Source organism: Barbus barbus, assembly GCF_936440315.1.
Source record: "Barbus barbus genome assembly, chromosome: 44".
Lineage (NCBI taxonomy): Eukaryota > Metazoa > Chordata > Actinopteri > Cypriniformes > Cyprinidae > Barbus > Barbus barbus.
This window is the reverse complement of record NC_136722.1, coordinates 18068821-18082029: the sequence shown is the minus strand read 5'-3', so window position 1 is coordinate 18082029 and position 13209 is coordinate 18068821. Positions and strand designations below refer to the sequence as shown.

The window sequence follows — 13209 nt, the reverse complement described above, 5'->3', positions numbered from 1 at the left end:
ATGGACAAGCCTGTTAGAGCCACCCTGCACTCCAACCCTCAAATTTCTAACCTGACACATCTAATCATCCCTATTCGATTCAAGTGCACGTTTATCTGGCTATAGATGCATAGAAGCCCAGATCTCTTCATAACTCGCATTGCTTTTCTTGGTTTTACTTCTTTCTTGTTTGGTTCTTATTTGTTCTCCTTATTTCATTTACTATCATTTTAAGCTTACATTTTTTTTGAAACATTTAAACATGGGACAGCAGCCAGTCAATAAAATGCTTTCTCCCCTTTGCTCCATTTTCCCTTCTCTTATGTGCCTTGATTTTGTGCTCCTACTGCAAAAAAGAAGATAAATTAATAATCAGTATTTGTCTTATTTAAAAAAATAAATAAAAACATCCTTTTAACGAGATTAATTGATTAAAAAATGTGTAACATATCCATTTAAAGGTTTGGGGTCGGTAATATTTATTAGCAGTAATAATGTGAAATCATTTTAAATAGCTATTTTCTGTTAATATTTAAAAATGTAATTTATTCCTGTGATGCAAAGCTGAATTTTCAGCGTCATTACTCCAGTCTTCAGTGTCACATGATCATTCATAAATCATTTTAATATGCTGATTTGGTGCTCAAGATACAGTTCTCATTATTATTAATGTTGAACATGTTGTGGTTCTTATTTATGTGGGAAAAGTTTAGCTTTTTTTCAGGATTCTTTGAATAGAAAGTACAAATGAGCTGCTTTTGTAACATTGTAAATGTATTTACAGTAACTTTTAATCAATTAAATGTTCTTTCAAAAAAAAAAAATCTTACAGACCCCAAACTTTTGAACAGTAGTATACATTTTGAAATAAATTAAGAAAAGATTTTCATGCATATATATATACTTGAAAACAAGAAAAAATACTGATTGCAAAAAAAGACTTGCGGTGCTTGCTTTTCCTGCTAACATGTTACAATAAATGGACTGTTCTAACTGCAGACAAAACTCTGCACATAGCAGTTAGTTCATACTAGAAATGCTTGCATTTTCTTCCTACAATTAGTCATTAGAAGACACCATTTGTATGTTTCGTGGATGCTTGTTTTCACTTCTGATTCTCCACGTTGACAGTTTGGGATGGGGAGTGGGTCCAAAGCCTCCTTCACTCCTTTTGTGGACCCACGAGTGTATCAGACCTCCCCCACAGAGGACGATGAGGACAACCCTGCCTCAGGTGACTAATTTACCTTTTATCTCCTTCTCTGTTGAAAAAGTGCTGGTGCCTTTCTCCTCAGTAGAAAAGCTCAGAATGGACACTGACTCTGGCATTGGCACTCTGTTGGTGGAAAAGGGAGCTAATGTTTAGCCTGATATGTCATAGCTTGATATGATGATAAACTGCAAAGAATGATCTTGACTTTTTATTTGATGTCACAGCTCATTTTGCAGATGAATTCCTACGTCAGGAGCAGGAACAGGAACAAGCTCGACTAAATGAGGCTCGGAAAATATCTGTTGTTAATGTCAATCCCACCAATATCAGGCCACACAGCGACACACCGGAAATCCGCAAGTACAAGAAGCGCTTCAACTCTGAGATCCTGTGTGCGGCACTTTGGGGTGAGTCCAAACTTTTCTCACTTTGTACGTAACGAATGTTACAGTAGCATAAATGCCTTCATATCACTTCAGATCCATATTATAAACCACAAATCGTTTTTACATTACGTTTGTATGCTGTAGGAGTGAACCTGTTGGTAGGAACAGAAAATGGGCTCATGTTATTAGATCGCAGTGGTCAGGGCAAAGTCTACAATCTGATCAACCGCAGGCGCTTTCAGCAGATGGAAGTTCTGGAGGGTCTCAATGTCCTGGTCACCATATCAGGTGAGTTCATCATCAGCTCTCTAATTGTCTGTACAAAGATCTGTTTTATGTTGTTGGTTTTGTTAGATCTGTGTATTAACTGTTTGTAATGAGTGGATCATACGTCCTCTTCTTTTTTTGAAGGCAAAAAGAATAAACTGAGGGTCTACTATCTGTCATGGCTTAGAAACAGGATACTTCACAATGACCCTGAGGTAGAAAAAAAACAAGGGTGGATTACCGTTGGTGACCTAGAGGGATGTGTCCATTATAAAGTCGGTATGTCCTTTGGTTAATTTGGCCGAATAATTGTTTTAATACCTGAGTAACTACAGAAAAAAATATTAAAATATATAGTGACTAATGGGTTTTCATTTACTTATTAATAAAGTAAAAAAAAATGTAAACAGTTAAATATCAAATAAATATCATATATAACCATACTTGTAAAATGTGTGTGTATGTATCTCTTTTTTTTTATTTGTACTTATTTTTATTACAAATATCTGTCTATTTAGAGTAGGGGTGGGCAATATACCGGTAGACATGATTACGGTCCGGTAGACATTTTTCAACCAGTAGAGATTTTGGAGATGGACATTTAGACTGCTCATAGAGTGCAGGAATATTGAAGTTATTTTTGCCAATTTATAGACCTTGAGCAATTAAATACTCACTTTTATGTGTCAAGATGCCTGTCTTTGCAAGTATCCTTGTAAACACTGTAGGCTAGGTCTGAAAGTGATGGCAAACAGCTGAGAAAGAAAACAGATGTGTAACAGTATATTAGATCCGGGCAGCTCTTAAAGTGACAGCAGTCTCATATTCCCGCTTCTGTCATTCATTTTAATCAAACAACAAAAGAGAGAAAATCTCTCACTGCTCTTAACTAAATCACTTTTGTAACTTTAATAAAAATAAATATATGTTTTGATTTACACAATAAAGAATATGCAGTATATGCAAGAATATGCAATATACATTTGATCACTTTATACAGTGTATGTTGCATTTATTATTTATTTGTTTGTCCTATTGCTTGTATTTAGTTTCTTATTCTTATTTAATCACTGTTTACTTGTCTTCAGTGAGCTTGAGTTTTTTTTGTTTTTTATGCTAGTATTAGTTTTTGTGATATTGACACCGTTGACAAGAATGATAAAATTTCTATGGTATCAAAAATTTGGATCTCATAACACCTTATTTAAAGAAAAAATAACTATATTATGATATATATGATTTGGGTCCTATCGCCCACCCCTCATTTAGAGAGCAATACAGAGAAAAAGAGAATGTGGTTAAGTAAATACTAATAATATTTTCACGTGTATTTGTTATTTAACAGTCAAATATGAGAGGATTAAGTTCTTGGTGATTGCATTGAAGAATTCAGTGGAGATTTATGCCTGGGCTCCCAAACCCTACCACAAATTCATGGCTTTCAAGGTGAGACAGATGTTCGGTCCAGTGAGACCCCCTTTACCCCCTTAAGAGAGTGTTTATGTGTTAATTTTAAATAAACTGCATTACTTTAGAAGAAAAACAGGCCTTAGAACTCATTTGGCAGGGCAGAGCACAAAATGTGCAAATTAAGTAGCTATTTTAGTACTTGTGACTAGTGCTGTGAGTGTCAGAGAACACCTGCACAGAGCATATTTCTTTGGGAATACTGTATATTGTGCTTTCAGTGTCTCTTCTTCTGTCTCTCCAAAGTCTTTCACAGATCTTCAGCACAAGCCTCTGCTCGTGGACCTGACGGTGGAGGAAGGTCAGCGGTTAAAGGTTATCTATGGCTCCAGCGTTGGTTTTCACGTGATAGATGTCGACTCTGGGAATCCGTACGATATCTACATTCCGTCCCACGTAAGTGACGACAGGCCGAGTGGAGGCAGCTCTCCCCTCCTTACCCTGATCCTAAGGGACTTTAAATGGGACGACTCCTCTCTGGGGACACTGGGATGCACTATAGAGTTGATGTCTGTATCACATATGTGCCTTTTGATTACAGACAGGGTCCAAATTTAACACTAAAACCAAATGCAAGTAAAACCTGGCTTTGATGAGAAAAATAAAAAGCTTCCCAGTTGGGTGTGTATATATGTGTGTGTGTATATATATATATATATATATATATATATATATATATACACACACATATATACACTCATATATATATACACACACACACATATATATTCTAAACAATTGTCTTAACTTTTTTTAGTTTATATAACAAATATTTTTTTTGTTTATTATAATAAATGTATCTTAACTTTTTATTAGCTTAATAAAGTAAAAGGTATCGTTTCATGCATTTATCCAGAAAAACACATAAGGTAAAATATAGGTCTAAAATATACATTACTGGAAAACAGTAATATTGTGAAATATTATTAGTAATATTCTTATATAATATTATTTATATTTAATAATAAATAATATAAAATTTTGTTTTCTATTTACATATATGTATTTTATTGCTTTTATTGGTTGCAAAGCTGAATTTCTAGCAGCAATTACTTCAGAAATCACAATATTACTGTTTTTGGGTCATTCTACAGAAACGTCCACTTTTGGTATGGCAAAATGTCTTAAATTATAAACAAAATTTAACATTTAAACTTAGACCACATTATTAGATTACCTTTTGACTTTATGAATACATATAAATGACAGCTTTTTTTAGCTTTTTTGTGCAATTATTTCAAGACCACATGTATCATTTTTTGTCACTGGTGTTAGCTTCTTTAGCAATATTAAACATTTTATGAAATTTCTTTTTTTTCTTTTTTTTTTTTAAACGATAACACCAGTGACATAACCCCAGGGGACCATTATTTTCATTATATATTCTATAATATTCATTTGGCATATTGTTTTTTGTATGTCATTTACATCATATATTTGATAGTTATGAATAGACTTTTGGGTAACACTTTACAATATGGTTCCATTTATTAACATTAGTTAACAACATTAGTAAACATGAACTAAGAATGAACAATACTTCTACAGCATTTATTAATCTTAGTTAATGTTAATTTCAGCATTTACTGATGCATTATTAAATTGTGTTTGTTAACATTAGTTAATGTAGTGTGAACTAACATGAGTAAACAATGAACAACTGTATTTTCATTAACTAACATTAACAAAGTTTAATAAATAGTGTAATAAATGCATTGTTCATTGTTTGTTCATGTTAGTTAATACATTAACTAATGTTAATAAATGGAACCTTATTGTAAAGTGTTACCGACTTTTGTATTTTAAATGGTAGAAAATCCTGTTTTTGACCTCAAAATAAAGCACTCTCCCTCTGTACATGGCTGTGGCACAAACAAATGCCACATTGATGGCTCAGGATGGTGTAATTGTTCAAATAACATATTGTTTCATTTTAAAATATAAAAGAAATTGTAACCCTAATGTGTATTTCAATTGTAATATTTCTGTAAAGTCTAGGGACAGAAAAGTGGACGTTTCTGAGAATGACTCTTTTACTGAATTTAAGAGAAAAAAAACCCTAATTATTCCAAACTATATTTTATAGATTAACTATAGTATGGGAAAACTCAAACATGATGTGCTTTTGTGTATGATTCTGCCACAATGACCTGTAAATTGTCACAATATTTAGATGTTTTTCTTTATACAGTATTGTTTTAAAATATAAATAAGAATAAATACATTAAATTAATTCTAATGAATATATATTAGTTATAAAAATGATTCAAAATGTTAATTTTGGACCCTAGAGCAACACGTATGAATGTTCTGTGTGCAGATGAATGGTTATGAAGTTGACTAAAACAGATTTCATTACACTGCACGTAACTGGCATTATTGTTCTAACATTATCAAGTGTGATAGAAAAGTATCTCCACTGTAAGAAGAAAACATGTCCCCGATCTCCGACCTTTGACAAACCAAACACGTACATGAACCAAAGCAGCCAAACCGTTCCGATGGCCCGTGGTAGCCCGTTAGCAGGGCGCTTTTGGGCTAGGTGCGGTCGAGTGGAGGGCAGGAGTCTCGATTGTTGCAGCAGTTTCTCGAAGGGAGAAGCTCTGGCCACCCTCAGCACGAGACATGACTGACAGGGAAGCCCGGGGGAGGGGGGAGAGCGTCACCTAGTGGGGAATGTTTTGCACTACGGCTCGTTTTTGTCACCCCAAGGCTCATCTGCGCCCACCCCTCCCTTCCCAGATTCAGGGCAGTGTTACCCCTCACGCCATTGTGGTGCTTCCCAAGACCGACGGCATGGAGATGCTTCTGTGCTATGAAGATGAGGGAGTCTATGTGAACACATACGGCAGAATCACTAAAGACGTGGTGCTCCAATGGGGAGAGATGCCCACCTCTGTTGGTAGGTTTTGGTTGTTTATTTCACACAAAACGCTCCTGTTCTCCTTCTAGAGCCCTGATGGCGGTCTGTGCGAGAGCACCCGACCGTCCCCGAAACCCCTGAGAATCTGAATCGGTCCTCTCACACAAACACGCATGTCTTTGTCCACTCATTGCTCTTCTGTCTTTCCTGTCCCTCACTTAACTAGAGGATTGAGCCGCCCCACCCCACCCCACCCCGGCCCACCTTGACTAAACCCTGACACAGAGTGAAATGTTTGTCTGTATGTGTAGCACATCCTCTTGTGTACTGTTTTGTTTACACTGTTAACCCAGGATAAGTCTTTGTTGTTAATAACCTTTAATCTGATTTCCTTTCTAAAAAAAAAAAAACCAAGATTTGACTGTGGATCCTATTTTGTTTCATATCATCCTTGGGTGAATCTCATTAAAAAAAAAGTCTGTGTGATATTTCACTTTAAAATCAGAATAAAAAACATTAAGCCCATTTTAGGAGCATTTTCTGCTATTATCATTTGCATATGCAAATAGAAAATATGTGTTAATTAGAAAATATTTGCATTTCATGCAAAAATAATTTCTTACTACTTCCTTTTGATTGATTTACACAAAACTAAATATTTTCTAGTCAATATATTTAAATTGACTCTACTTTTAGAAAATTATTAGAGCCTGTTTTAGGACATAATGATATTTTACTATTCTCATATGCAAATAAAAATGTGCTTAATTGTCATTTTAAATAAGACTCGCAACACAAAAAACATTGGGCCTAAAATATGCTTGATTTCCTTCATATAATTTTTTTGCTCTTGATTTTGGGGTGGAATTTAACCCTTTTTCTTGATTTAAAATTTTTTTTTTTTTTTCCTATTCGATTAATTTTTTTGGGTGAAGAAAATGATTAGAGCCCATTTTTAGGACCCTTAAGATTTTTTGCGTTCTCATGTCCATTTGCAAATGAAAAATATGCTTGATTTTTCTTCATGCAAAATATAATTTCCAATATTTTCCTCTTGATTTTGGGGTGAAATGTGACCTGTTTTCATTAGATTTACCCAAAATTTAAATTTTCTATCCAACATATTTAATAATTTCTTTTACATTTAACCAGGACAAAAGACCATCATAAGTTTCAGTTTAATTATTGTTGTCTTTTTAGATGTAAATATTGGTGTCTTTCAGCTCTTGCTTGACTACAATCATGCATCAGATATTGTGCCATGTGTCTCTAAAATTAATTTCCAGCTTTAATGTTTGTTTGTATGTGTTTTCATCTCTCATCAGTGCAGAATGTTAATCTTGTAATTTAGATGTCTTTTGTCGTTTGTTGGCTGACACTGAGGGTTCAGATGTAGACCACCCCCCTCAGTTCTGAACAAATTAATGTGTCAGCCAAATTCTGCTCAACTCTTCAGTGATTCTGCGCTCGTAACATAGTAAAATTCATAACTCATGCATTTTCTACACAAGATATCAGCAGCAATGGAAGTCAAAACAACCAGATCATTATTATCTCTATGAAGGGCTCTAAATCAGCCACAGGAAGTCCTCAGAGAAAGTTCATGTTAGTATCCAAAGAGCTCTGGAATGGGACGCTAGTTCCTTGTACTCTTGATGGCAAAAGGATAATTAGAAAATGAAAGATTAATAATATCCATAACCACTGGTATTTCAATCATGATTTAATTTATGATGCTCAGAAACTGCTGCAATAATGACCTCCTGATGTGGGGTGGCTTTGGCAGGCTTGTTTTCATTGGATCTGGGCTAGTTTGGAGTTGCTGTTGGACGTCAGAAGTCGTTGAGGAACGGGGTGTTCTGATGATATACTGCATTTGGTGTCAGCGCTCTCCTGTCACATGTTTCTTTTGTCTTTTGTGTATATTCGCTACCTTCCCCCTCCCCTTCTGCAGCCTACATCCACTCCAACCAGATCATGGGCTGGGGAGAGAAAGCCATTGAGATCCGCTCCGTGGAAACGGGACACCTCGACGGAGTTTTCATGCACAAGCGAGCACAGCGACTGAAGTTCCTTTCGGAGAGAAACGATAAAGTACGTTACCACCATGATGCAACTTGCCCATGAACCTACTATTACTTTTTACTCTCTCTCATTTAGTTACAATTAACAATATTTAAAAAATAAAACACTTCACTTTTAAATGATGTGAGTCTTTATATGGGTCAATGACATGAGACACCAGGTTTGTTTTATGTAATTTAGCCCTTATTTGATTGATTTTTTTTTTTTTTTTTTTGTACAGTTAACAATATTTCTATTTTAAACACTACACCTTTAAATTAAGTGAGTCTTCATGGGTGACTTACATGATGCTCATTTTGTTTGTTAGGGTTTATGAATTTATTTATAATGTATTTTATTCTTTTTTGTTTTTTAAATGCTAGATTGAGATACCTGTGCTGATATGATAGTGAAGAAAAATAACTCGTAAAACAATTCTTCACATAATCTATTATTTAGTAGAAAATATATTTTTTATAGTATTTATAAAGCAAATAGTATTTCTATAAAACTTGCAATAAAATGTGTCTATAAAAATTATTATATTATATAAAATATAATATTTCTATAACATTTCTATAAAAAAAAACCATTTTAACTATTTTTTTACCTTCAATACTTAATACTTTTTTGAAAATAATGAACAAGGTATGTAATCACATAATTACCTTTTATGATCAAATATAATCAAATTTAAGTGAAGTAGGTTATTACATTTTACTTGATCTTTATAATACCACGACATATACAATTTTAACTTTTAACTTTTTTCTTTTTTTTTGGTAAACTATAATTTTCAAAATTATAAACCAACTGTGAACTTGTTTGTGTTTTAAACTTGTGTTTTTTTGTTGTTGTTTTTTTTACCATGGATGTCATTGACCCATGTAGTGGATAACTTAAATTGATCAGTGTTTTAGTATCATTGATATGCATACTATTACTATTATTTTATCAATAATATAAATTAGTGTTTATTTTATATTTTCTGTTTGATTTTAATTTACATGTTTCATGTTGTGTTTTTGTCATTTTTATTCTTTTATATATATATATATATATATATATATACACACACACACACACACACACACACACACACACACACACTTTAATATGTTTTTTGGTTATAGTACATCAAGTTAAACTAAATGAAAGAGAGAAATATTACCTTGGCAACTAACTGAAATAAAATACCTGAAAATAAGTCTGATTGGAAATTGAATGTAGACACCCAAGGCAGTAGATCGTAAGAGTTTGGTCCTTTGACTGTGAATAATAAGCAATATAATAACGTTCATTCCTCCATGTGGACTCTTTTCTTTGTCGCAGGTGTTCTTTGCCTCAGTCAGATCAGGAGGCAGCAGCCAAGTTTTCTTCATGACCTTGAACAGAAACTCCATGATGAATTGGTAATTCATCCCCGCCCTTCCCTGCATTGTATCTGTGGACCTTTTCTACTTTATTGAAAAGTGTGAAAAAAGGAAAGACAGGAAAATCCAGGTGCGCTGGATAATCTGGCAGACGGCAAAAAGACCAAACCTTGCTGGGACCTTCTCAGAAGAGTCAAAGACAAACCCAAAATCCACACGCCCCCGCCAACAACAAGGGGTGCCGGAGGAGAAGAACAACCGGTCTGCGTTATTTTTATGGCTCTTTTATTAACATGCGTGGGGTTCTGGTGTTTTTGTCCTTACAAATCTCTGTCTAGATTCTTCTGGAGGTGAAGACTGGAAATATGGGGAATAAGACCCACAGAGTAGATTGAATATTTGTACTGTTAAGACACTTTTCGACAATAATTTATCACGGTTGCGCTGAACGTCAGTAAACCTCCCTTGCGGGATGAATCCATTGAGGCTGGTTTGTGTGATCAACCCTTTTTCTTTTTTATGTTTCAGCTTGGAATGCACACAGATGTTTGTGTTATGTGGATATCACTCTAATGTCTGATATTTAAGACTTGTATGATACTTTGCCACATTATGTTGGAGCAGACACACTTCGGGCTGTCCACAGAATGCCTTAAATATGAATTCGCAAAAGCTGCTCGTTTTTATTTTTCAAGTCCATAATATATTGATTTATATGCATATTTCTGTAAGGAAAGGAAAATGCTACTTTTTTGGATGGAAATTGATGCCTGCTGATATGGACGGATAATGGAACTATAAATGATTCTGAATATTCATACTGTGCATTCCTAGTTTTATGCCAAAGCTCTATAGTATTCACATTTGGAGCCTGTGGTTTGGCACAGTTTTCCTTGTGCTCAGGGAAATGGTGCTCCCTAGATCAGACCTTTTTCCATTCATTTCCATTGTCTTTACAACTTATGTTATGGGCGATTTAAAGAGTTCACTCATATTCTCACCCTCATGCCGTTCCAAAATTGTAAGAGTTCCTCAGTTACACATAAAAAGAGAAGTTTATCAGACTGTTCAAGCTGCTCTCTCTTGTATGGAATTACAGACAAAATGAAATGATGAATGGAATGAAATTACAGACAAAAACATCATAAAAGTAGTCAGTGTGAACTATATATCTAGTTTCTGAAGCCATATGATGTTTTGTGTGAGGAACCGGCTCAAAGTTCTGGTCACAAATAGCAGCCTGGACATTGACAAATGTCGAAAGACGATAAGGCGAGTCATATTTGGGTGTTTAACTGGCCCTATGAGAACATGAAGTTCCATATGGATTGGATTAGACAGTCATTTTTATTTAAGGGTGAAACTGGTCTGCAGAGATGTTTCTTGAACGCTTTATCACCACAGTGCTAAGAAATAGTCTGAATACTTCAACTGGCTGGTAAATACTACAGAGCTTTCTATTGAAACATAAAAAAGTACATTAAGATTCTGTTTAGAGTATCAGTTTCTTTGTAAGAGTGTGTGTATGTGAATGAATGATGAGATGTAATGCTTTCCACCAATGATACAAAAATTACCATTACCATACCAGCAATCACAATTGTTTTCGTGTCAGGAGTAACACGTGTCATTAGAATAAGTATGTGCTGCAGTTTTGTATTTTTAAGTTGGTTTTCTCATGACTTTCAGCAAAGTGCAATAAAGGCCAAGGGAATCGAGCCTGGTGAGTCGATTGCTCACCTCTCCTCATGATGGATCTCCAACTCTTTCTAGAGGGACATTCACTACCACCCTCTGTAAATATCCACTTCCATTTTGGAAAAGAGTCCTGCCTCCGAATCGAAATGCATAGGAACTGTGAGGATGTGACAGAAATGTGCGATGCTGTTTGTGGTTCTGTAAGATCCACCTCCTTCTCTGTGTGAATCACATGAATCAGTGAACGAAGGGTAGTGTTTTGTGAGTAGAGCTTCCTTTTAGGCTACCTCGTTTCTGTTCACCTGTTGGATCGGTTCAGTTTTCTATGTGGGTAATGGCTATTGATGCCGTAAATCAAACCTTTGTGATACAATATAAGGCAATATTCCAGGTCGTAGTTTGAAGAGGCAAATATTTATTCTCTGGGGGGGAATTGTGTCTTTTTGAAGTGCAACCAGTAGATCAGTGAATTTTCAGCGTTATTCAATTATAATAGGTATTATCAATTGGCGATGAAGATGATGTAATTAACAAATGTAAAATAAGGTTATGTTGTCATTCCATGTAGATTCTGAGGTGATTTGAGTGTAGAGCGCCAGACAGAAATATTCAGAAATGGACACTTTTTTTAATAAAAAATAAATAAAAATCTTTGTGCAATGTCTTGTGTAACAGCCAAATCAAGCCTACACTTCATATTAGGGGGATTCTTCAATTAGGGCTACTTTTTGGTACCCACAGATGATTTTAAGGGAAAATCTTTCAATTTTTGATCTCTCTACCCCCCCCCCCCCCCCCCCCCCCCCCCAAAAGACATGGTCAGTTTTTTTGTAATTTATGTGAACATTTTTATTTTTATAGCTTTTATCCAATGCTACTGTCATCACCTCCATGCCAAGAATTTTATGTATTTAAAAAAAAAAATTTTTGGACCAAGCACACAACTGACATTATTTCAAAATGTATATGATCACATTGCATTTTTAGGATTACACATACACAAAAATGCCTCTAACTGCAGAATCGCTCATTAATAGACTTGAAGTCCTTCCAAATGATGTGGCATTTTGTTCAAATAGGTGGAATCATGAAATGACAGTCCTTTATATACTTTTATAGATTTCCATTACAGTTCTGTAAGGGCAATAGAGTGTGAAATTCACTTGACACAACTAGGATCTTTTGAGACGTCATGTTTTTTGTCCATCAAACTGTGAACTGAGTGGATGTGTGTGTGCAGGTTTGAAATACTTATGGGGTCTTCCCATTCATTTTATCAACATGGCTGTGAGGTTGGTTGATTTCTTCGTCTCTCATGCACCACCTTCAGTGGTGGAAAGTCTTTTGATGTGTGCTTGACCTCATTTTCTTTCTTAATATGGACATTAATACTGTAAGTACATCCTTTATATTCAGGCTGAGTGAGTTGTTGTTTTATTTCTGTATTTCTCTTTTTTGTGTGTGTATTAAAAATTGAGATTTATAGCACAACCGAGCATTCTGGATATTGGCTGTTATTTTTATGGTTGTTCCAGTGTGTGTGATTGGGTGTGTGAGATTTAAACATACCTTTTTTCTTTTAAGCCTGTAAATCCACCAGTTAAAGAAGTGATACAGGCATTTAGGGGAAGTCGTGGCCTAATGGTTAGAGAGTTAGACTCGTAATCGAAAGGTTGCGGGTTCGAGTCCCCGGCCGGCAGGAATTGTAGGTGGGGGGAGTGAATGTACAGCGCTCTCTCCCTCAATACCACGACTGAGGTGCCCTTGAGCAAGGCACCGAACCCCCAATTGCTCCCCGGGTGCCGCAGCATGGCTGTGTGTGTGTGTGTGTGTGTGTGTGTGTGTGTGCATTTGTTCACTACTCACTGCTGTGTGTGCGCACTTGGATGGGTTAAACGC

At 35.3% G+C, this 13209-nt stretch overlaps 1 protein-coding gene across 4 annotated transcripts in view; it reads left to right on the top strand.

Moving 5' to 3' along the window:
- LOC306862960 (traf2 and NCK-interacting protein kinase-like) overlaps nucleotides 1-12804 on the top strand; it is a 61224-nt gene extending 48420 nt beyond the window's left edge. For all 4 annotated transcript variants that reach the window (XM_079406078.1, XM_079406077.1, XM_079406076.1 and 1 more), the window contains 9 exons: nucleotides 1111-1213; nucleotides 1417-1599; nucleotides 1723-1866; nucleotides 1990-2124; nucleotides 3191-3291; nucleotides 3559-3708; nucleotides 6055-6214; nucleotides 8130-8269; nucleotides 9572-12804. In XM_079406078.1, the coding sequence (XP_079262204.1) occupies nucleotides 1111-1213; nucleotides 1417-1599; nucleotides 1723-1866; nucleotides 1990-2124; nucleotides 3191-3291; nucleotides 3559-3708; nucleotides 6055-6214; nucleotides 8130-8269; nucleotides 9572-9655 (1200 nt within the window). In that variant the 3' untranslated portion in view covers nucleotides 9656-12804. The remainder of the gene's footprint in view (nucleotides 1-1110; nucleotides 1214-1416; nucleotides 1600-1722; nucleotides 1867-1989; nucleotides 2125-3190; nucleotides 3292-3558; nucleotides 3709-6054; nucleotides 6215-8129; nucleotides 8270-9571) is intronic.
- Nucleotides 12805-13209: the final 405 nt, after the last annotated feature.